The sequence below is a fragment of the Lutjanus erythropterus genome, chromosome 4 (assembly GCF_056507025.1).
Source record: "Lutjanus erythropterus isolate fLutEry1 chromosome 4, fLutEry1.hap2, whole genome shotgun sequence".
In the NCBI taxonomy this organism is placed as follows: Eukaryota; Metazoa; Chordata; class Actinopteri; order Lutjaniformes; family Lutjanidae; genus Lutjanus; species Lutjanus erythropterus.
The window spans coordinates 9,159,236-9,183,768 of NC_139320.1; the positions used below are offsets into that span (position 1 = coordinate 9,159,236).

The window sequence follows — 24,533 nt, forward strand, 5'->3', positions numbered from 1 at the left end:
AATTTTGCAGGAAAATCTAGTTCTGTGTTCACTGAGAATTCATTTCCTGGATCAATAAGATGCTGCTGGTTTGTTCAGAGCATCCAATCAGGAGCCTATTTGATTGCTTTGCTTTGATCTGATTGGCTCAGAGTAAGACTGTATACGGTGTCCAGCAGGCAAAGAACAAAGATTTAATCAGACTTAATCAGTAATCAAAGCAATCAAAGTGATGTTGCCTCTGTTTTTGATTTTACCTTCATCAGGTGTTTGTTGGGAGTATGTGTGGGATATTTTGTCCTTGTAGATGCTTCATTTGGGGCACTGAAGGAAATTTTTGTCCTAAAGCAATGATTAAACAAGATATTTGATTAAGTACTAATGTTTTCAGAGCTGCGGTGATCATTTTTGTGTAAACTTAAAAAAAAAGAGTTTGTCAAGAAGAGCTGAGATGTCATCGCTGCTTTAAGGTGGAGAGGCAACAGTGCGGAACCTATTTCTTGAGATATCATTACACAGACAGCTGCTGCATGGAGGTTCAATCCTCCCAATGAAACTGTGCAGCAGACTGAGATGTGAACTGTATCAGCCAGAGCTGTTGGAGGATCAGTTTGTCTGTCTGATAGCAGGATTTCTCTAAAACCTTTTCAACACATCTCAATGAAATCTGGCCTTGAGCCAAGAAACAATTGATTAGAGTTTTATAGTTATTTGGTTCTGGGATTTTGTTGTGTAGCAATTAAAGTAAAGGAGGGTTTAGTTCCTGTTTCTTCAGGCATGTTTTCAGCACCGATATAATCAATGAATCTGAAATAGAAGAAATCTGACTAAAACGTTTGGGTGTAGTAGTATGCTGGTATTTGGTAGGTTTGTCTCTTTGTTGTTAAAAGCAGTTTTTCAGTGTCTGAGTCAGGGTGCGTTATTGTTGCTCCAGTGTAGAGATGTTCTTAGGATGCATTCTAATAACTGAACTTTTGCACATCAGCTGATACCGAGCGATGGTATGTAACAAGACGGCATGATATCAAATTGATGCATAGTGCTCATGTACTTGTTTATAGCCGATCCAGTATTTTATTGGAGGTCTTGCCGATGCCGGTATCGGTATCAAAAAGTTCCAGTTTGATCTCTAAAGAGCAGGTCTGGATGGTACTGTTTATACATATTCATTGATATATTTACAGGGATCCAGTAGTTCCCACCAAGACAAAGCACTATAAGGTAAAAAAAACTTTTAACAGACAGAAACCGTGAGTGGATCCTGACTGACCAATCAGACAGGACATCAGACCACAGCAGCTGAGTCTCACTGTCCAAAAACAGTGAAGCGCTCAGCTACTCAACTGCATTAAAATATAAACATGTTGCAATAAAGCAGACATGATAATTTGCCACATAGTATGGAGTATTTATCCATGACATTACACTGGGCTTCATTGGTTGGACGATCCTAAGAAAGTAGCAATAGGGAGACACAAACAGGCTTTCAAAGCAAATGAAAGACCAACAATGGTCTGTAGGGTCTAAAATGTAAAAAATGTGACTTTTTCATTCTGAAATTGGCAATAGAATCCATCTCCATAAATTGCGTATGTGTCTGTGAGTAAGGGAAAAGATTTTGGTATTGAAAGTGTTCTAGTTTCTGTTTGGGTTTGGGGACCATTTGTAGTCCGAGTAGTGTTGATTAATTATGTTTGAGCAGGCTTTGGTTGCCTGCAGGTAAACAGCCTGTGCAAAAGAGATGGACTGGCTGAGATGCAATCACATAACCCACTGGTTATCAAAAATTCTGTGATGTCTTCAAATTGTTTCTTTTGTCCAACCAACAGCCCAAAACCCAAAGCCTCTTCATTTACTGTCATAACTGACAAAGAAACACAGCAAATCTTCACACTGAAGAAGTGTGACCCAGCAAATGTTTGGCTTTTTTGCTTGAAAAATGACTGAATTGATTAATTACTTATCAAAAAAGCTGGCAGCTGATTTTCTTTTAATCGACTAATTGATTTAAGTAGAGTGACTAATTGTTGCAGCTCTTCTGGTCATGCAGGTTATAACATTCAGTAAATTGAACTTGTCTGTCCATTCCACTCTTATTTTTGTTCTTCTAATGATGCAAATCTATTAATTTAAAAAAAAAAAGGTCAATAAAACCTACAAAATAATTGAACCAGTGGTTCACGTCTGTTGTCGTCTGGTCACGTCTTTAGGCTGTTTCCACCTTTTCTGAATGGCCACACTGGCAGGATGTAAAAATGAAAAGCCTGTAGTCGTATCCTCCTCCTGGCTGCATCCCACTGCCTCCCTGATCTCTCTGCGAGAATTGTGTCTTTGTCTGTCTTTGTATTGTTGACACAATGAGTTGCACAGATAGAGATAACAGAGCACACTTTCGGACAGTCTTTCTCAGAACACATTCATGGTGTTACAGATGGATGTGGAGTGAAAAAAAAGACTTCATTCTTCACACAAATGCTTCCGTTCATGTTTGTGTTATCAACCCAATGCAACACCCTGATGTCTGGATTTTCGTCTTTTTTTTAACATATGGCCATCCAGAACAGCTACAAGCACTGTTACCTTTAGATGTGTTCAGACAACAATTAGTACATTTAGATCATCCTGCAGCCTTTGGATGATTCAACAGGCTCTTCATTTGAAGCATCCATACAAGGGTGACATTAAATAACTAGTAGGGACTCCAAAATGATGCCAATATTCATAAGATTGTTAAGTTGAAAATGAATGAGGGTGGTCAACCTGGCCAAAATGATCTACTACAGTAATATATCATGATAATGGTATGGTATATATCACAGTACAGTACAATGCTGTAACATACTTCATCACATTTGATTATTTGATTCTTTTATTTAGAACTTCAATGAACTCACGTAATGTAAGCAGCCTCACTGACCTGTACAATCGACAGGTGACGAGGAAGGCCAAATCATTAGTTGGTCCCCACCCCCTTCACTCTGAGTTCCAGATTCTTCCCTCTGGGTCTCGGTTCAGATTTCCTGCTGTAAAGAGCAACAGATTCAGGAGATCATTCATTCCTGCTGCCATTTCCCTCCTAAACTCAGGTCCAGGGGGCAGATAGCAGCGCTGGAACCCTGCTGTGACTCCTGTTAATGATGAGGATGATGATGGTTGTTTTGGGTTTTGATGTGCTGGTGATTATGATGATGGTGACATTGGTGTTGACATTGGTTCTGCCTATCGCACTGATCTTGGTTATTTCATGAATTGTCTGATAGGTTATTTTTCTTATTACCATGGTTGTTGAACTGTATAGTTAAATGTGTATTGGGGTTGTAATATCAACCTGCTGCTCCTTATTCTCCCAAGACATAACATTCAGTGTCTATATCCCTAACCCCCCAGTATACCCTTTGTAGGCTCTGTTGTGTGTCTTTGTCTGTCTTGCTGCTAAACCAATTGCCCTTTGGGGACAAATGAAGTTGAAGTTGAAGCTGAAGTTGAAGTTAATGTTCCAGTCCCACTTTTTCACCCACGAAACCAATTCCAATACCTGAACTTTGCATATCGTCTAATACCAACTACTGATCCAACACCAGCGCATTAAGAGTACAGACCTTTTTTTTTTTTTATCTAACCCTGTATGGATTTGATATGATTGCTACAATTGTTGTGTGGTCTGGTTCAAACATGAACAAATACATACAGAGAAAGAGCACCACAGAACATGACCATCACCATCCCGGGTAAAAAAACAAACAAAACAAAAAAAAAACATGTGGTATCATACCTTTAACCCAAACCATGATCTTTTCCTAAACCTCACCAAGTAGTTTTGGTGCCTAAGCCTGACCAAGACAAAGATTGCAGGATGATGAAGGTCACCTGACTATTTTTACTACATCCAAAACTCATAAAATGTGCTGGACATGACAGCGTTATATGAGATGAGAAATGTTTTAAATGACTGGACATGACATGTGAAATGTCCTTTAAAATGATCCCATTAGGTCACAGTGCACAACAACTTGTAGAGGGATAATATCAGTACACAGAGTATTGGGTTGTTCTCCCTCATGCCTCCTGCTCTGTATTTACAATTTCAGTTTCTCTTCTTTTGCAACGGCTGGCAAACCACCATAGCACCACCAACTATCATTAATGGGAGAACATGGGAAACAGTCCTGCTGCCCAAATCAAGTTACTTTGTAAAGCAGCTGGATTCACGAGATCACAAGATCATGCGAGAATCCAGCCCTGATTTTCTATATAGTCTGACCCGAGTACAGCAGAGACACTAAGAGATAGCTCCCAGTGCAATGGAGCTAAAAACAAAAATAGTATCGCCAAATCGCTACCAGTGACCACATTTCTACCATTGCACTGTGTGTACCATCATATCACCCAAGTGTAAATTAAACCTACAGTGCAGAACTTTGTCTCCTCCTTCTGCCAGTAATTATATATGTACTGTCGACACATGCTAATGACGCGTGCCTCCACCATACAGGTAGTTGTTGTAGACTGCTCTGTCACTTTGGTTGTCCTTCCTAACTGCTCAATTCACTGACCGCAGCTGTGTTGTGAACCAGATGTGCCACGGCCGCCAGGTCTGATCGCGTTATTTTAGACAGTGCATGTGATCCCACCAACAGCGCGTCTCAGAGGGGGCTCGCCACTCTGCTCCATGAAGAATAAACACTATGTCTGTTTCTCACAGGTGAGCAGATCAAGCTGACAGGAAGTCAGACACAGGAACAGCATAAAGAATCCAGTCAATTTAAAAAAGAAATACTCCAATGCGGAAAACAAAAACAGACATTAGAGAGATTCTTAAATTATGTAGTGTATTTATCCACAGTAGATGCACAATAATCAAGGAAAAATGATCAAATAAACAAAATGTCAACAAAATCAGGCAGCGAAACATTCCACTTCTGAAATGCTCTTGGTGCAGCATATAAACCAGATCACTACCGGTGCACCGCCATGGAGAGCTATATTTTTTTTTCCAGATGGTGATGGCAAGACCCCCATTACTCTGCCTCTGACTGGCTTCCACTGATAATCTTAACCTTCATCATCAAACCATCAAAGAAAGCAAGTTCTAGCCAATTAGAGTGAGAGTAAGATGGCTCTTGACTTTGCAGGAACATGTCTGCACAGCACCAGATTTAAGAACTAAAACCTATTTCAAAAAACTTGTATTGATTTAAATTCATTTTGTTATCAAATGTGATTTTGTCACATCAGTTTTCTGTGCAAATCCAACACATTTACTGAGCAGCAGTTTCTTCAAATGTGTCACAATTAGCGTCAGATTTGGTTATATTTGGTGCAGGATGCTGATTAAAGGCTGTGGTTCAGGGAAACAGCTCCAGTTCACTCTTCATATCGTCTCTCTGGTGTGATCTTTCATCTGGTCACAGGATCTGTGGTATGAATGGCCTGATTAAAGGCCGATCGGTTTAGAAACCGTACAAATTGATATGACTCACTCTCATCTCATCTGGACACGGTTTCCACTCTGCTCAACCTCCCTCTGAGAGGTCACAGGTTCAATTCCCACAGCAGCGACTGCATCCCGCCGTCATGTCCTGGAGCAAGAGTGTCAAGCAGCTCTTTATCACTGTACCTCCGTCAGCTACATCAAGTGTGAATGCTCTGACTGGACTGGAGCAATTTTCCTGCAGGCCTGATTTCATTTAATGTGACTGATGGTTTTTATTACAAAATGCTGCAGACTCTTAGCGTTCACGGCTCGGTATTTCAAAAGTGCCCCTCCATATATCACCTGAAATGTCACCTTCAGTGCTTTTTTTCATACATTAAGGCTTTGTCAGTGTCATTATTGCTGCAACATGTGAAATCTTTTTAAATCAAAGGCTTCAAAAGGCTCAAAATTTCCAGTGCCCTTCATAAGTATAGTTTTAAATGATTTGTAAGGATGTTTAAAATAGATTTTTTATATACTTTCACATTTTTGTTGCATATACATTTACAATCAAGGTAGATTAATGACTGACCTTGACAGCAAAGCACTTCACTAAGATCAGTTTTTCTTGATAAAAAAAAAAGGATTCTCATTGTATTTCAAATTTAAACTCAGTCTTTCATTGATTTGTTGATTCCTCATGTTACAAAGTTTAAATACTCTTTGTTCAGTATTTACCTGATAGACATTGCTCAGTATTTCAGTATATTCTGATTAGGACCATGGTTTTTCCAGGGTGAGTATGAACCGTCGAAGCATCTGTGTGTCACTGTCCAACTGTCTGACAAACTCAGATCTGGACTGGAATGAATGAAAGTGTCTCCTGATTGTGAGGAGCACATTTTCCCAGAAATGTGACTTGTAGTTGTTGATGGTGTTTCAGACATTTTGTTTAACAGGCAGCACTTGGACACTGGCATGAATTCAGTTCTAGTGAAAGCTCAGTTAACAATAACAGAATAAAAGAACAGGAGAAAATTGTTCATGGACAGAGTTACAGTATTATACATCGAGTCTGCACTTCGAAATGTGTCTTCTCTTCAACCAAAAGTCCAAGTTGAGCAGCAGTGATTTTCAATCCCAATACATGAAGCACGGCAGCTTGGTCAGTGAATCAGTGCTTCAAACAATGATGCTGTTTGGTTGGATCAATCAAACAAACTGAGGCTTAATGTGAATCAAAATATAAATTTTTAAAACATAATTCTTATTTATCTTTAATTTAGCAGGACTACAGAGTCGACATGTTATGGTTGAGACACATCTGATAGAAATATTACTGAATGAATTTGTCTAAAAATAGAAAGTTTACCAGAATTTGAGCAGTATTCCCGGCTTTTTTAAACCAGGAAGTGAGACAGAGGTCCTCAGGATATAGCTGACCCTGTTTATACCTGATTAAATCAGGTTTTTGTTGACAGAAATATGGGACACAAATTTAAAGGGCTAACATTTTCATATAAAATATATTTTAAAACAAAGATAATTATAATTAGTTTTAGATTTTGAAGGATTTTAACACATTTTCAAATCGTTTGAAGTTGTGAATTCTTGTCTGGGTTTAGAAATTAGTTTAGAAATTTAAGAAATTTAAGCAAACCAACACGTGTGTTTGTGTGTGTGTGTGTGTGTGTGTGTGTGTGTGTGTGTGTGTGTGTGTGTGTGTGTGTGTGTGTGTGTGTGTGTGTAAATCCTTAAAGAATGCATTTTCACCAAAAAATTGGAATTTGTCTTTTGCTAAACCAAACCAAATAGTTTTTGTGCCTTAATTTCAAAAGTCCACCAGGACGTTGTATATTTATCACCACTAATTTGAACCACAGAACCCTGCATGTGCACAGCTGATGCTAAAGAGGGACACTGATCAAGCTGCTATATTTGATGAGTTGGGAGTTCGACCATGTTGGCAGTAGAATTTGGTGATGTCCACTGAATTGGTATATGATAATGTTTCCATAGTGAAAAATCGCGATGGACGAAGATTACATCACTGGGTCAAAAAGAGGCTTTGTCTTGACACCACATGACCATAACTTAGTTGTCTTCAATAAGAAAATATTAAACTTGAGATGCAGACACACAATGAAAAGCAGAAACAACTTTTTAAATTTTTCCTCCCAAATGTCAAAAATAGACTTTAAGTAACAACTGTGAGGGGACATACTACCTCACATAGGTAAAGCTTTTAAATCATGATGTTTTGACGAGAAAGGTCTCAGTGGTCAATGACTGTCTGTCGTAATGTCTCAGATAAAGATGACGGACCATAGCAAAAGTCAATAGTAAAAAGTCGAAAAACACCAAACAAACAAACAAACAAAAAGCAAATCAAATCAAAAGTACAAAAATGAAACATAAGTCCAAATCACAGGGGACAGACACAAGACTAAATAGACAAGAATATAATGAGACACAGGTGAAACAAATGGGAATCAGAAAGGGAGGGAAAAGGACAAAGATAATAAGTAAAGTCACAGAAACATAAGGGAAGGAAAAAACTACAAAATAAAACAGCAAATGCACAAAAACTCCAAACCACAATACTGTCAGCCATCATGATGGACTATCAGCCCAAACATAGTGGGCAGGGAACAATTTCTTTAATATTCCTCTCCAGGTAAGATCAATATGAAACTCTCAAACATCAGATTTGATCTAGAAGCACCAGTTGCCTGTCATACAACTCTTAGTTACCCTGACCTGGATGACCACAAATCTGAACAGAAAAGACACTTAAAGCAAAAATGTCCATTGAAAACCTGCAGAGCTGAGCAGGTCTTCATCTTGGCTTGTGCAACAAAGTTTGAACTTTAAGTTAGCAAGTCTCACAGGGAAGAAAACTTTTTTTTTACTCATTCATACCAATACTGATGATTTGTTGCAATATATCTGATATTTCTTTGCAAAGGCACCGTGCTGCCCTGAAGGGAGGGGCCAGATCAAACAAACTGAGGCCACAAAAAGTATTTCGAGTGTAGAAAATCTTAACATGAGGGAAAAAATTAAGTAATTAAAGGATATGACTTAACTAAACTGAAGCAAGTAGTGCATGAAATAGTAATTTGAGGGAATTATTTGTAAAGTGGAGTCACAAATGCCTGATTTTATGTAGTAAGAATTTGTCCAATCACCCATTAAATAAAACTAACTTACCACCAGATAACCGACATCCTCTTGATTTTTATCTGAGCAGTATGAAACATTAAAAAACACCTTAACAGATCTGACTGTAGCTGATTATAGTGTCTGATCTCATCTTAATGCAGTAAAAACACACACATGCTTTCTAACTCAACAGACAGCCAACGTCTTCGCTTCACGTGACGTGTCAGCATAACTGAGGCTGAAAGATCACACATCCGCACCACAAAGGGTTGAGGAGTTCATGTTGAAAGCAGAGAGGTGTGAAGAGGAGGACTATTATCACAGTGTGAAGAGGGAAGCAGTGATTGGCCACTCCACCGCCTCCCCATTGACCCCCATTACAGCTGCATTAGCTGTGGGATTAGATTGTCATCAAAAACACATGCAGCTGGAGATGCACCAAGGAGGCGCCGAGAGCCTTCACATACTGACAAACTTGTCTGCATCAGAGGCTGTTTGCCCACAAAACTTCCATTTTTTTCAATATAAACAGAATGAATCTGTGAGGACAGGTGACAGACAAGATGTTATTGCCTGTTTGATGCAGTGGGATGTCAGAGTCTGAGGTTAAGAAGTGTACCTTCACTAGATTGTAAATCTCTTTTGTTTATCAAACTGCAGATTGTCCACCAGAGGAGGCTGTTCAGTAGGGTTGGGTACCGTTCACATCACTGAATCTATGCACTGGTCCAACTCTACATAAACTCTAAACAGGACTTGTTTGCTTCCCTGCAGCTTCTCATACAGCAAATTTGATGGTCACTCGTAGGAGAGAAGCACCAGCTTCACCTCAGCATGAGATCATGCTGTAAAGTCCATGTTATTGTAGCTTGTGGTCAGCAGAAGGTCTTTGTGACAGGAGGAAGAATTGTATATTTCCTAGTCAGAGTTTGTTCAGGTGTCGCCGGTGTTTTAGCAAAGCTAACAGCTAAATTCCACCAGGTACGGCCGTGTCGCATTACAGCTGGAGCTGGTCACTGCCATTCTACACAATTATTGTGATTGCACCAGCAGCGCCTCAGAGCATCCCAGAAACGGCTCCCTGCTTCAAATACGCACCAAACCTATTTTTGATGGATGCCACTTCAATCTGCACAGAGCAGGAAGTCAGACACAGAAAAAGCAGAGAGAATCCAGTCAATTTTCAGAATAAAAAAACGTGCAGACTTGCGAAAATAAAAACATACAAAAAAGAATCAATGAAAGAGGACTTGAATCAACACAATCTACTGTAATCAGCCAGTCAGGCTGAAGCTGTAAACCTTTACAATTAATGGATTGAACTCTTGGAAATTCTCTGGAAGTTCAGGTATCAGAATCGGTAGCAGGAAGAAAAAAATGGTATGAGAACATCTCTATTAAAAATGCTACACAAACGTCAAACAAAACAAAATGTGTTATCTAAAACAACAACTTTTCCAACAAGGTTATTAATCACCTGAAAATGTTCATGAATCTGTCGATTCCTCACTTAAAGTTTCATCGTCCATGAAGAGTTAAACGTCTTTGCCACTGGCTGGAAACATGCTAACATTAGCTGTGGAAAATAGTGTTCACAAAGCTCACAAAGCTCAGGGAGGCTGTCAGTCATGTCTCATGTGTTCTCTTTCCCAAACCTTAACCATACCACTGACCTAAACATATGACTCATCATGCTTTAGTCACTACAGGTAGGTATCGTAGGAAAACTTTTGCTGACACATAAATTAAAAATCTTTTCTTATTATGTTGATAGAAGGATGTTCTGCTGCAAATTAGTAGCTAATTTCTAGGACGCAGAATATTGAGTCTCAATCCACTTCAAATACTAATCAGCTGGTGGCTGAAATGCTGCCGCCACAAAAACAAAGAGGCAGACAGGCTCTCGTCCCTCAGTTAGCAACAGTCTCCCAGAGACTTTCATGATGCTGTTTCAAATCGTTTAAGAGATTTTCAGTATAAAACTTAGAGAAAATGATCAGTCAATTGGTGCCTCAGTACTTTTTGCACATTTTCAGCACATTTTACCAAAACTGCAATATTCCTGATAACTGTGAAAACTGTGATAACCGTCACTGTACTTTTGATTTTAAATTTTCATAGTGTTTAGTCTCTGAAAACCCTAACCCAGCTGCATGGAAAAAGTGTTTTTTGGTGTTTGTTACTGGGATAACAGCAGGGCTGAACAATCAATTCAACTTTGATCAAAATTTGAAATACGGCCTATTGCAAGTTCAAAATTGCAGAAAGTACAATATTTATTAAAGGTGAACTGTGAGTCAAAATACCATTTTAAATTAAATATCGTCATCCTGCTGAGATGTTCTGGCCTACATGTGATATTCTGCAAACTTGAGTGCAACAGTCTAAAAACAATGTATAGTATCACTTATGACCCACTACAAGTGTGTGGTTGTGTCTGTATCTGCAGAGACGCTCAAAACATTTTTATATGAGGCTCTGTATATCTTTCTGGTGCATTTATGAACAGTTCAGATAAATCTTACTATCTTTAAGAAAAAAATCTTTGTTTGGTACAGATCCCTGCAAAAATCACACAATAATCATTTTTTGTGTTTGCCTTTTTATGTTTTTCAATGAAGGTGAGAATAATGATGTGTGATTTTTCAGAATTGTTCAGCTCTAGATAACAGGCTGCCAAACAAATGGGTGCTTGGTCCAATGGGACATGTTTTGGACTTGGGGTTTTGAAATAATGGTCCATTGGAACAATGGCCATCCCTTCATAGACACAGGAAGTAGTCTGCCGAGGGGGGAGGAACACCCCCTAAATCCAGGCATTACAGAAGCCATCAATTGATTCAAAGTTTTAAACTTATGTAAGGTTTTTCCCTTTCTTACTGGGACGTAGGCTGTGTACATGTGCGGAAGAGGATTTATTTTGTTTTGTATCTGTATTTCATCACAGGTAAAAGTCCATAGGTTCCTTGTGATGCGATGAGCAGTAGGTCTGATATTTTCTGTAATTTATAAAGTTTTGAAATGTCCATCATTGTCTTGGTAACCTGCCAATTTAGCTCAGCGTTGTTGCCTGTATTGTTGCTGTGGCTGCTTTGACATACAGGTGTGTTGATATCTCTTAAGATTTAAACTCATTCAAGTTAAAGAAAAAATGATGAATCTTGTTTAGTATGACATCATTACATGAGCACCCCCGACTGTGACTGACTTCCTGCGTCCTTGCTAAGCGTTAAAACTGCAGCAGCTGTTAGTTTGTTGCCTGTAGCTGCAGCAGGTTGGACTGCAGATTGATGACTTTGACTGAACGTGCTTTGAACCTGTTTAGCATCAATGACACAGCTTGTCCTTGGTTTTCCTTTTAAATTTGACTTTAAAATGAGGTTATGGGAATGTGTGCTTGCTCTTTGCTCTCGGTTATGAATGATTTTAAAGATGAATTTGGGACTAAAGAGAGTCACAGAGACAGACAGAAAGACCAAAAACAGACAGACTGATAGACAAAAAACAGGGATAAAGACTGGTGTTTGAGAGACACATTGATTGATAGAGGAAGAAGGTGAATATGAAGAACAAATGTGAAACAACTCAGAAGATATGAAGACAGAAAAGATGGCGAGACAGACAGAGTCAAAACTAAAAGGGGAAAGATGAGTCTGAGGGAGACAGAAAACAAGACAGAGACATGGAAGGAGAGACAGATAGAGGGTGGAGGAGAGAAATAAAGTGAGAGACAGGAAGACAAGAAGAATGAAAGAAATAAAGAGAGACAAAAACAGGTGGAAAGAAAGAGATGGAGGAATTAAAGTAAAAGAGGCAGAGAGAAAGATGGAAAAGGAGAAAAGCGCGCTAAACAAGGCAGACCAGACTAAAAGCAAGACGAGCAAAAAAAGAGATGAGATAGAAAGAGGCAGAAAAACAGATGGAAAGGTGAGACAGGAAAGAGGAAAAACCAGACAGGGACACAGACAGAAAGACAGACAGAGGTGAAGACTGACCGACAGAGATAGAGGAAATCAAAACAGAGAGACGATTTGTAATCAGCCCATGTCTGCACCACTCCTACCCCTCTTCCTCCCATCCTGCACCCCCCCACTTCTTCCTCCTCCCTCCATTTTGTCGTCGTCCTCTGTCTGATGCTGTTCCAACACCTCGGGGCTTCAGCCTCACATCCACCATCCAACACACTAATGCTCCTCTGCTGCTGCAGCGTAATCACCCGCCAAGAAAGAGAAAAAAATAAAGAGAAACTGAAACAAAAATGGTCATGGTGGTGCTCGGTCTCATGTGGCTGAACGTGCCTCAAAAACAGCTGGCTAGAATCCAGCAGACACTCACATTTATTAATACTATAACATCTGTTTAAAGCTGCCATGTTGAGGATTTTTATTCTTCAGTTTGTCAATGTTTGATTAATATTTAAATTCTAATTTAATGACTTTAAACCAGCAAATCCAAGCTTGAGATGATACATAGTTTTTATCTCACACCTGTGTTGTCTGAAGTACATTTTCTACAAATTAAGACTGCATTTCCCATCAGCTATCAGTCATCAATGTTGTGCCATTTTTTCATGTCACCATTCTGTATAAAACAGAGGAATGTGGAATAAGGATCATTTTTGTTCCACCATGAAACAGGCAGCAGCAGCAGTAGTAACACAACCAAATTAACATCTGTAAAATGTGGAAGCCGGAAAGATGGGATACAAATGCTGTTGTTACATTTTATACCCCTCTTGCTCCTGTTGCATTATTTGGTAAAAAAAAAAATAATAAAGAAGCAAAGTGGCGGGTCTTTGTTGCAGGAGTATTGCGAGATCTCCATTTGTAAAGGGCAGAAAGGGCGAAGACTCGATTATTGTGCACATACGGGGATATCGTCACACACATTCATTCAGAATTCATGGTTTTAAGTAAAGGGTTTTTTTTTAAAATTACTTGGGGCTTTTGCCTTTATTTTGGATAAGGACAGCTGAGGATAGAACAGAAAGGGGGGCAGAGAGAGGGAGAATGACATGCAGCAAATGGGTCACAGGTGGGAATCGAACCAGTAACTGCTGCAGAGGACCAACAGCCTCAGTACGTGGGATGAACGCTCTACCAACTGAACTATGGGAGCACCTTGGTTTTAAGTAAAGTTAATTGAAAACTGGTCATGTAAAGAAAGAAGAGAGCTTGAGTTTAAAACCACACCTGACCACTCACTGCATGGTTTAAATCAGATAGTTTCACACATTACGTTCGATGGAAGCACTTTGGTTGGAACAAACCAATGCCAAATAGTTTAATTCCCAGGAAGACTGTGATTGACTATTTGAAGGAACAATTCATCAAGTCCACCTTAAATTAGTAAACTTGAAGATTATTTGGCGACACCTGTAGTTACTGTTGGCAACAGCAAATGTGGTTTAACACAACAGATCAAAGAATTATGGATAACAAAACAAACTGCTGTGGTTTTAATTAAGGACTCAATCAATAATTGGCCCTTTACCATCATTCTGTTTCCATTATGTGATTTTATGCTGCACAGAGCACGAGCCTGTGAGCAGTAGGGCAGAGTGAAGAGTTGGTTCCCTGGTGTGAAGCCTGTCACCCACATTTCTTAATGTAACAGCTAACTGTGGCTCCTCCTGACTGTTCCATTATTCCCTGCAATATTTTTTAAAAATGCAGAAAATGACTGCTGTCTTGTTTTAAAGACACATTTTCTGTGCCAGTTTCACTGACAAATATATTGTATTTCCTGTGGCTGCTTCATAATAAGAGCCTTTTTGTGTTTCATCAGTTTAGTGCTTTTAATGTGAAGCTGCAGCAGTAGGAAATGTTTAATATGCATTTGTTGCCACATAGACTTAATTCAGACTAGTGCAATTTTTCAAAGAATGCATTATGCTATCAGTGGGCCACTCACTGTTCAGTCACCATTATGTTACCTCATTTTGTGCTAGATAGTGATGTAACAGACACTTCATTGAAAACCTTCCAAAGTTGACTTCCAAAGATCTGGCTTCCATGGGTTAAGAACTGTTCAGGCACTGATTTGACCGTGAAACCACTGAAGCCGTTGTCAGGGTAATTCAACATCTGGCTCAGTTTGCTCTGGATGAACAGAACTATCAGTTTGTTTTGTGTTGTAAAGCACTTTCAAAAGATTTACCTTCACGTGACTCGATAGCTCATGTAAAATACAGAATACAAAACTATTAGAGGCTGACAGGATCATTACTGGTCTAATTTGTTCAAATCAATCACACAGAATTGATAGATCGACCCTATGACTATGTTTTAGTGCCAAATATCACCCTTAAATAACACAATCTCCATCTTACTGCTGCTTTGAAATCAACTGTGAAACACTGAGTGTGAATCTCAACACAAATCAGTTGTTAATATTGTAGTTTATCAATAATAACATGATTAACTTTAAGAAAACAAAATGCTTTACCGTGGAAAAATGTGTTAAAATGGAGCCAAAACTTTCCAAACCTATCAGACAAAACAGTATAGTGAATTATTTGGCAGAATCATAATTTGGGATGTTCGCATTGAAACAGGTGAGGACACTAGAAATGAGCACAGTGAATGCAAATAGGTGATTTAATTTGGTCACAGAATAAAGATGATGAAAGATTCTTCAAGGTCCTGCAGACACTCACAGAAAGGAGTGGAAGAAGAAGAGAGTCAACTACTGGAATAAAATAGAGCAGAGCAGAGGAGATTTTTCTGTTGCGCGTGAAGTATTTTGATGAATTCAGCCACCAAAGTCTGAATTATTGATTAGCTGAACATTAAATGAGGAGCTCCATAATCTCTGTCCAAATTCAGCTGCTAATGTGACTGTACAGAAAACATCTGAGCAAACATGTCGCTGAGCAAATGAAGGCAGTTCAGTCTGTTGTAACTGCAAAACACAAACTGAAGAGCCGATATGTCCGGTGTTTAGAGGCTCTAATCGTGCACACTAAGATAAATCACTCACAAATAAATTATTCAGTTCCACCAAAAAATAAACAGACATCTGCAAAATTTACAGCATGCACAGGGTTACTGTTGGCCATTACGTCAGTGTCACTGAGGCTAATTTGTGTAATTTTTTTGCACCTGCTGAATAACATTTTGATTCTAATGCTGCCTGATAGTTAGAGAATGTCTCTGTGTGCAAGCTGAAGGAGTCCGTGTCTATCCTTGGGCTTCTAGCAGGCAGAATAAATGAGTTGTGCATCACAGCTAACAGGCTACCAGCAATTTAAAGCTCAGAATATTAAAGAAGAGACAGTGCAGCACCGAGGCCACTGGCTGCTCGTGCAACAGGATAGTTTTAAAGCTCATCAGGTTGTGTTTTCTTGTAGGACTGCAGGAAACCTGCAGCTGCCTCCTTGAACAACGCGAGGTGCATTTAAACCTGGAAATGAACTGGTAAAAAAACAGCAAGAGGCTGTGATCGTGTTCCAAACAGTTTGTTTACTGTAATGTTATTCAGCAACAAGTTGGCAAACACTCGATGTATGCTGATAATGGTGAGTCTGACCAGGGATCATAACATCTTAAGAATACAATTGTTTTGCACCAAAAGTTGACCCAGGTTCAACTTTTTTGACAGACAAATCCAGGTTTTTCTTTTTACTGGAGGCAAAACAAACGGGGTCCCATTGAGTGACGAGGTTTTGTTTTTTCATGTGAAGCTGTTGTCTGTCTGAAGAGTAAACTAACCAGCCTACCAGTCAGTCTGTCTGTCGATGGATCGGTCAGTAAGTCAGTCAGTTGTCCCATCTCCACAGCAGTGAGGAAGTCAGTATATTCAGTGATCCAACATGGCAGCCAGTCAACCAGTAAGCCATCCAGTTGGTCAGTCAGTCAGTCAGTTGTGGCAACAGCATCGTGAGGTTATCTGGAGCATGTGATGTATGTGTTTACACCTTGTTTTCTCTCTCAATCTTTCTGACTGTGTTTTCCTGCCTCGCTCGCCCCTCCATCTCCCCTGTGTGAGTGTTTCTCCACCTGAGTGCCTCCCTGTCTGCAGCGCTCTGCCTTCTTCAGTCTGACTCAGTCCTCCTCCTCCTCCTCCTCCTCCTCTGAGAGTGTGTGACTGTGTTCACTAAACGTCTGGACTCTCCACACTTCTCACAGCTGAAAGTCGGTTACTCCACATCAGTGTGACTCACAGATTCATTGATCTGCTGATTCATTCATTTAATTCTCCATGGTGTTACAACCAGGCTGTGTTTAAAGGAGACATCTGGTCATATTTAATGTTTTTATTATTGTCAATAAATCCCAGAAAAAGACAAAAAACACTCACGTATTGTCTAGTGTGCCGCTGCACACGCTGCAGCTTATTTCGACTTGATCCCATTTACACCATCCTGCTGGAACAAACATTCATTACAGAACTAAATGTGAATCAACTCGCTCCTGAAAATAGTCCCCAACAAATTTATTATTTCCTTCTATCAGCTTGGTTTTGAGTTACATTTGTCTTTTTGACATTAGTGTAGAAAATATCTAAACTGTACATTTATTTATTTATTTATTTGAGGGATAACCTTCACGAAGAGTACTACTCAGGTCGTAGAATTCTGGAAGCAGTAAAACTAACTATTGTGCCTTAAATAAAGAAGTCCGGCAGTAAGCATCTTTTCTTCATCATTCTATGAGCAACTGTGATCTGATTTTATGCTGCACAATTATGTGGCTGAGAAGTTGGAGGTGTGCTGCCTGTTGGCTGCAGCTCTTCATCTAACAGCGCGATGCTCTGACTGTCCATTACTGCCTGACATATGTCAAACAGATCCGCTGTCATCAAATGCTGAAAATGACATTGTCTCGTTTTGTAGACCCATTTTTGATGAATGAAAGTGGTAAAACTGAGCTCACTGTTGTTATACTTCCTGTGACTACTTCAAAATACAAGTCTGTCCTTGTTTCACCAGTTAAATGCTTTTAATGTGAAGCTACAGCTGTAGGGAATGTCCATTTTGCATTAGCAATGAATCATGCAATACTTTAATCAGTGGCCATCTGCAGGCTGGATGTGGCCCAGAGGCTGCCAGTCCATGATCACTGCTGTAGGAGATCCTTGTCAAGCCCTGATGATGTCATAGTGATGTCATCAGGATTATCTTTATTGAGCTTGGAAGCTTAGAGTTCATTTGCAAAACCAGATAAATGCTACTCTTTATGAAAACATTCAACACCAGTTGGATTGATATTCCCTGGAGTGCAACATAAAAAAAAACATGCTTCAGTAAAAATCACTAAGAGTAGAGATATCTGTGTTTGCAGAGTTTGACCCACACTCAGGACAAGAAGTCAGGATATCTCAAGGTCAATCGTTCTGCTTTTATCTGTCTCATAAGTCAATTTCTTGGGCATGAATATATAAATCCCACAAGTACCCCTAAAATTCAGTTGATAGTTCTCAATTAGAGTTTCTGGCATTTGGATACAACATTCAACATGATGTGTCCGAGCTGGATGGGACTGTCTGACAGAAAACCATTTTAAATAGCTGGACAGCTACCAACTCATCTGTGGCTCTGAAACACCAGCTGACGAAAGTCAAGCAGAAAACTCCCAACAGAATAAACTTGCACTTTTTAGGAGCTAGGGGCTTTTTTTTATTGCTCCTGTCTGGTGCAAGAATTGCATCTCAGCCTTTTCATCGAAACAGAAAAAGTAGGAGTGTGTGTGTCCCACATCAAATCACGCAGGGTGTGAATTTTGGAAGTGTGACTGATTAGGAAACATCATAATTGCATTGCATTTCCCGCTGAGATTCTCTATTTTGTTACACTTCATTCCCCATTCAATGCACAGTCTAGACCAGACTAATTGAGTGTCTATGGTGTTGATTCAGACTATTAACCATCTGTTCCTCTTCCTCTCTCTATGCCCCTCTTCTCATCCCTCTTTCCTCACCCTCCTCTCCTCCCTGTCTCTTTTTTCCTCTGCAGGAGTTTGGGGGACGAGTAGGATGCTGAGTATCTTTCCTCCTCGTAGCTGTTCTCCACCCTGCTCTCCATGACCTGAGAGCACCACCACAGCGGGAGGAAAGAAATACCAGAGAGAGAGAGGAAGAGGAGGGCAGAAGGCCAGGGAAGGAAGGAAGGAAGGAGCACTCTTTTTTTGTTGTTGTTGTTTGTTTTCACTTTCCAAAATGGCGGCGACGGAGGCCAATGCGGCGCCAGTGGTCCAAGAAGATGGGAAAACCCCAGAGAGCAAGCCGACGGAGGCGGAGCAACCGGCTAAAAATGCCAACGCAAACTCAGAGACTGTCAACAATGAGATTGTCGATAAAGATGGCACCGCTGTCAACAGTGAGGTTGTCGATAACAAAGAGACTGTGAATAACGACACAGCAGCAGCGGCAGGAGGTGAAGAGGAAGAAGCAGCAGCAAGTGGGGAGGCGGCAGCTCCTCAGAGCTCAGAAAATGCCTCCTCTGCTGAGCCCAAGACCTCCTTCCTGGACTCCTTCCTCAACAAGAGCGGCCTGGGGAAGGTGATGGGAGGAAGGAAGAAGAAGGAGCAAGGCATGGCTGCTGGAGGAGAAGAGAACGCAGCTGAAGGAGGGGAGAAAGAGGGAGAGAAAGGAGGTGAGGAGGCTGCAGCAGCTGAGGGGGGAGCAGAGGGAGGTGCAGAAGGAGAAGCAGCGATAGAGAAAGCTCCAGAAAATGGAGAGAAGGAGGAGGAGAAGAAGGGAGAGAAAGGCAAAGCAGCGGAGTCTAAATCCACAGTTCGAGATCTGATCAGGAAGCCGGTAGCAAGGATCTTTTCCCATCGCAGCACTGAGAAGAAGGACAGTGCCACCGCTGAACCCCAGAAACAAGTAAAGGTTCGGTCAAAGTCCCTGGACCGGCTGGAAGATCCAGAAGCACTTAATACTACTGCAGACTCCACCATAGAGGAGGGAGGAGCAGCAGGAGGAGCAGAGGGAGGCACAGAGGGAGAACAGAAAGCCTCATCCTCAGCAGCCACCAAGCACATGAAGCGTTGGCACTCCTTCAAGAAGCTCATGGCTCAGAAGGCGCACAAAAAGAGTGGAGGAGGAGAGGATGTCAAGGAGGAGGGAGCGGATGGAGAAGGAGGCGGTGGAGACTCCTCAACACTGGATTCCAAGGAGTCAGGGCAGAAGAGGTGGAAGCTGAAACGCTCCTGGACCTTCCAGGGTCTGAAGAGGGACCCATCCATGGTCGGCATCAGCGGCAAGACCAAGGGCTCCGACAAAGACTCTGCTGACAAGCCAGAGGAGGCGGCAGCAGGAGTTGAGGGTGGAGAGGAGGCTAAGGCAGAGGGAGGAGCAGAGGAAGCTAAGACGGAGGGAGGAGAGGAGAAGGAGAAAGCAGAGGGAGGGGAGGAGGAGAAGGCAGCAACAGCAGGAGGGACAGTGACACAACACGCCAACGAGATCTGGACTTCCTTCAAGAAGCGCGTCATCCCCAAGTCCAAACGCGCCAACACAGAGTGCGCCCCCAGTGGGGAAGATGATACAGCTGCAGCTACCACCTCAGGTGAGAGGACACACAGATAGACTGACAAATAATCCACAAAACTGACCCTTTAGCAGGTTTTCCCGGGTCATATTAGAGTGATAATGGCAAGTTGCAAACACTCCATTTGTAGTGGTGATGTAAAGAGACATTTTCCCTCTTAACTAAGGAGTGGTCAAGACACTGAACCCTGGGTTACCAGTGCCAAGCCAGGGCAATCCTAACACTACATTCAGACAGAATCAACCATCTCGTTCATATCTCAGTCAAGTTTTGGAGAAATGAAACCCAATTTTGCTCTGCAGTAACCATTCATGTGACCCAACTCCAGCCTGAAATAAGCAGGCAGTATCTATCCAGGTGGAGTTCAAGAACCAAACAATGAGTTGTGTCCCTGCTTGGTTTAGTTTGTGTACCCAGCTTTAGTATCAGGGTCTGGCTTGCACTTCTGATGCAAAATAGTGACACGAAGAAGCTTCCTTTAGTTTTTGTCCATTTGTTTGAGAGGGCATGCAACTGTGGCCATGCAAGATAGAGACTGAATGAACAGCTGGTAACGAGAAAGCTAGTGAATCAGAGAAATAAAACTTTTTTTCCCCTGATTATTTCACCACAGGTATATTCTAAGCACTTAAATAGCCACTACCACACTGTGGCTAATTGTTGCAATGCCTGATTCTGTCTGAGTGTGACCTAAATGAGGAGGGTTGCATCAGGAAGGACATCAAGCATTAAAAAGTCTATGCCAAGTCAAATATGCATTTCATAAAGTTCCATAGAAGTTCCATGGCAGGAAGTACAGCAGATATGTTTAAATACTACTTTCAAGAACAGTGTCCAAGCTGCAACCACACTTTACACACTGAGAACAGCAAATTAGCACCTGGATCGCTAATACTATGAACTAAACAAGCTAACAGCTCTTAGCTTTTGTGATGTTGTTGCGATGTAGTCAGTTACCAGAGCTCGCCTCCCGACCTGCAAATGTTCCATCAAAACAAGTTCCCCCTCAGTGTAGCCACATCATTGCTGCATCCTGGGTGTAGCGCCACCCAAGACTCTTGTGAAATTGGAGGTGTGCAGATGTCCACGCAGAGCCTACATGTAATAATTTTGGTGAAAACTGAGACTCAGAAGCAGAGAACACACAGGAGGCAGAGTGGGGTTCAAAAGAAAGCATGGTCTTTACTAGAGTCCGGACTAACAAAGCAGACAGGGAACAGGCTAAAAATCCCGAAGTCCAAAACAGGCAAAGTTCAAAAAATCCAGGGAAACACAGAAAATGTCAGAAAGCTAAGACACAGAGGAACAAAGACAATCTGGCAGAGACATGAGGAGCTGGTGGGTGTATACATACACAGGGAGGCAGGTGAGTAAGTGGTAGCAGGTGTGATTGATGAAAGGCAGGAAAACACAGGATACTGCAATGACACAAGAGGTTAGAATTTCAAAATAAAACAGGAAATAACATAACAAAATGTTACATTAGGTGTACAGTCTCTGATGATAAAATGTATTCCAAGCAGAACTTAGAGGATCCTTGCGGATGTAAAAAATATAATTTTGGCTTTATGGGGCGCAGCCAAAACAAGTTTGAGACCTAAAAAGGTTAAATTTGTATTTCACAAGAAAACCAGTCCACAAAATGCAGCACATTCTTCTATCCTACACCATTAAGACGGCATTATAATTTCCATGTCTGCAAGGGATCCACTAAGGTCCATGTGATGTAAACTTTGTCATCAGAGGGTGGACATGTAGATGGACTTGTCCATGTGGCTACTACAGTCGCTGATCTACTGTACATGTGGAATGTGTCCTATCAACAAATTAAATAGGTGTCCCTGCTGTCCCACCAGCTGTCAGTTCAGGACTATAACAGAGCTCATCAAACCCCCTAGATTTATCTTGTGACCCTATAGAGAGGGCCTTACCCTATGTTGGAAACCACTGCAGGACAGGTTAGGTTAGGTGTCAGTCAAATGCAGTATTTATCCCTGCAGAGTTTTTATTTCATGCTAACAATCATTTTATTGTTTTACATGGGCAGACAGCCATTATTATCTGATGTTTTTTGATGCTTGTAACTGCTTTTATTGGTTACTTGTGAATGGGTCATTGTGATGTCATTGTGTGCTTGTTGGTGTTTTTTGTTCTCAGGCCTGTCTTGCAAAAGAGATCTTAAGATGAAATTTAAAAAAAATAAAGAAAAACAAAACGTTCCATATGCAATCAAGAGTCTAAAAGATTTTAAAACAGGAAGCTTTTTGTTCAGTGTCACATTTCAACAGGGTTCAACATGGACCATTAAAAAATTCAGACTTATGTCCAGGGAGCACAGACAGGAGTTAGTGGCTTACTAACTCAGAGGGAGGTCATGTAATTGAACATTCTCCCAAATAAAATATTCAACATCTGATGTGAAATTCAAATCACAGTGTGGGTTCAGTCAACAGTAAAGACTAAATTTAGCTTACTTTCTGTACCCCTGGCTGCATAAAGAAAAACCCTGGGCTCACTGTAATGTAGTTTTTACTGTTTTTCAATTGGGAGTACCCAAATATTTTTAACAGAAGAGGTTTAAACTCAGACATTTTTCACCAACATTTTTCTTGTGATGAGCACGGCTCATTTTCAGATAAAAGAAGTGAAAATGGGCAGAAGACACAAATCAGATGTTCATCATACACCAAAGTCACTTCAGCTTAGATAAAAAAAAATATAGAATTCTTGCATTGCATTTCATTGCAAATTGTATTTTCTCAAATTTGATTTTCACTTTGTTTTGTAATATTGAGCTTTTTGTATCCAGTTTAGCTGGTGGGGCAATTTGAGCCTGTTGCACTTAAAGAGATAATTTGATTGGATCCTCTTGTAATATGGAAAATTAATTAAGACATCCTTTAAAAAAGTTATCTTAATGATTATATCATAAACCAGCCTGTAAATTTATTTGTTTACATCCCTTGTAATAAATCATTGTGCAGGAGGAAGTGCCATTTCTCTTAACTGGCAGATTTTTCGTAAGTTGTCTATGAAAACCTCATCATTCATAAAGAACTTTAAACTTTGATGTCTCTTCTTCCCTCCAGGTGAGGAGGGAGCAGCCGAGGAGGGCAAAGACGGAAAGTCCGCCAAGACCAAGCGCTCACATTTTGGCCGTGCAGTTTCCCTGAAGAACTTCATCATGCGAAAGGGCAAGTCCACCAGCGTGGACATGGGCGAGGGCGCCAAGGAAGAGGAAGAGGGAGGCGAGGGAGCAGAAGCAGCGGAGGAGGCAGGTGCCGACGGTGAAGCTGCCACAGCGGCCGAAGAGACCAATGACAAGGATGCAGCTGCGAGCGAGAAGACAGAGGTGGTGGAGAGCAGAGGCGACGCGGCAAAGGAGGCAGAGAAGACGCCGACCGAAGCTCCGGTGACCAACGGGGAGAACAGCTGCTCCAACGGCACGGCAGAGGAGCACGCCACACACAATCACCAGGAGGAGGAGAAGACGACGGGGGGGAGCCCCGTGAAGAAGACCAAGGAAGCAGGAGCGAAAGAGGAGAACGCCAAGATCATCAACGCCACGGCAGCTGTGAACAGCGGTGAGTTAGAGCACGCCGAGCGGGACTCTGCTGAGCCACAAAGCAGCAGCAAAGAAGGAGATACTAACAACAGACAAGAACCAGTGGCAGCACTAACAAACAATAGCGGTAACACTAAAAGCATCCGTCAACATCCTGAGATAGTGGTTAGCAGGGTGGAGGAGGAAGGGGAGGGAGGGGACACAGAGTCTCCACAAAATGGAGGCTGTCACGAGTCATGTGACCAGGGAGAGAGGGAAGTGGAGGAGGAGGAGGAAGATGAGGAAGAGGAGATGAGGAAGAGGGATCTTCGAGATGCAGCCGTGGCCATCGTTCAGAATGTGATGTCAGCAGCAACTGACCAGTTAGAGAGAGAGCTGTGTGTTGACAATGGTCTGAACGGGTGTTACGACGCTGACATTTGATACCAAGAACACACACATTCACACATACAGTAACACACACACACACACGTCTGCACAGATAAACACACGTTTGTAGAAAAACACTTTTACACACTTTATGTGCCAAACCTGAAGTAACATATTAGCACATGCTAGCATGCAAACACATATTAAAGAAATAATTCAACATTTTGGGAAATAAGCTCATTTTCTTTGTTTCCAAGAGTTGTTTTCTTTTCCATGGAGCTGGACTCAGGATGGACTCAGGACTCAGCCTAGCTTAACACAAAGAGAGGAAGCACACAGAAACAGCTAGCCTGGTTCTGTCCAAAATTAAAAAATACACATATCAACACTTCTAAAACAAAATCATTAACACTTTGTATGTTTTAAGTGGACTTACCTGTGTAATTATTTCTTGACAAACAACAGGTTGGTGCAGTGACTCCCTCAGGTTTACACATGAATAGAACTGAAATGATGAGTTGATCAGCAGAAAATTAGCAGCATTAATT

The 24,533-nt window shown here is 41.1% G+C and overlaps 1 protein-coding gene across 1 annotated transcript in view; it reads left to right on the forward strand.

Moving 5' to 3' along the window:
* LOC146328057 (uncharacterized) overlaps positions 1–24,533 on the forward strand; it is a 50,721-nt gene that overhangs the window by 19,184 nt on the left and 7,004 nt on the right. The window contains exons 2-3 of the mRNA XM_084716894.1: positions 18,516–20,069; positions 23,141–23,635. Coding sequence (XP_084573020.1) covers positions 18,719–20,069; positions 23,141–23,635 — 1,846 coding nt within the window. The 5' untranslated portion in view covers positions 18,516–18,718. The remainder of the gene's footprint in view (positions 1–18,515; positions 20,070–23,140; positions 23,636–24,533) is intronic.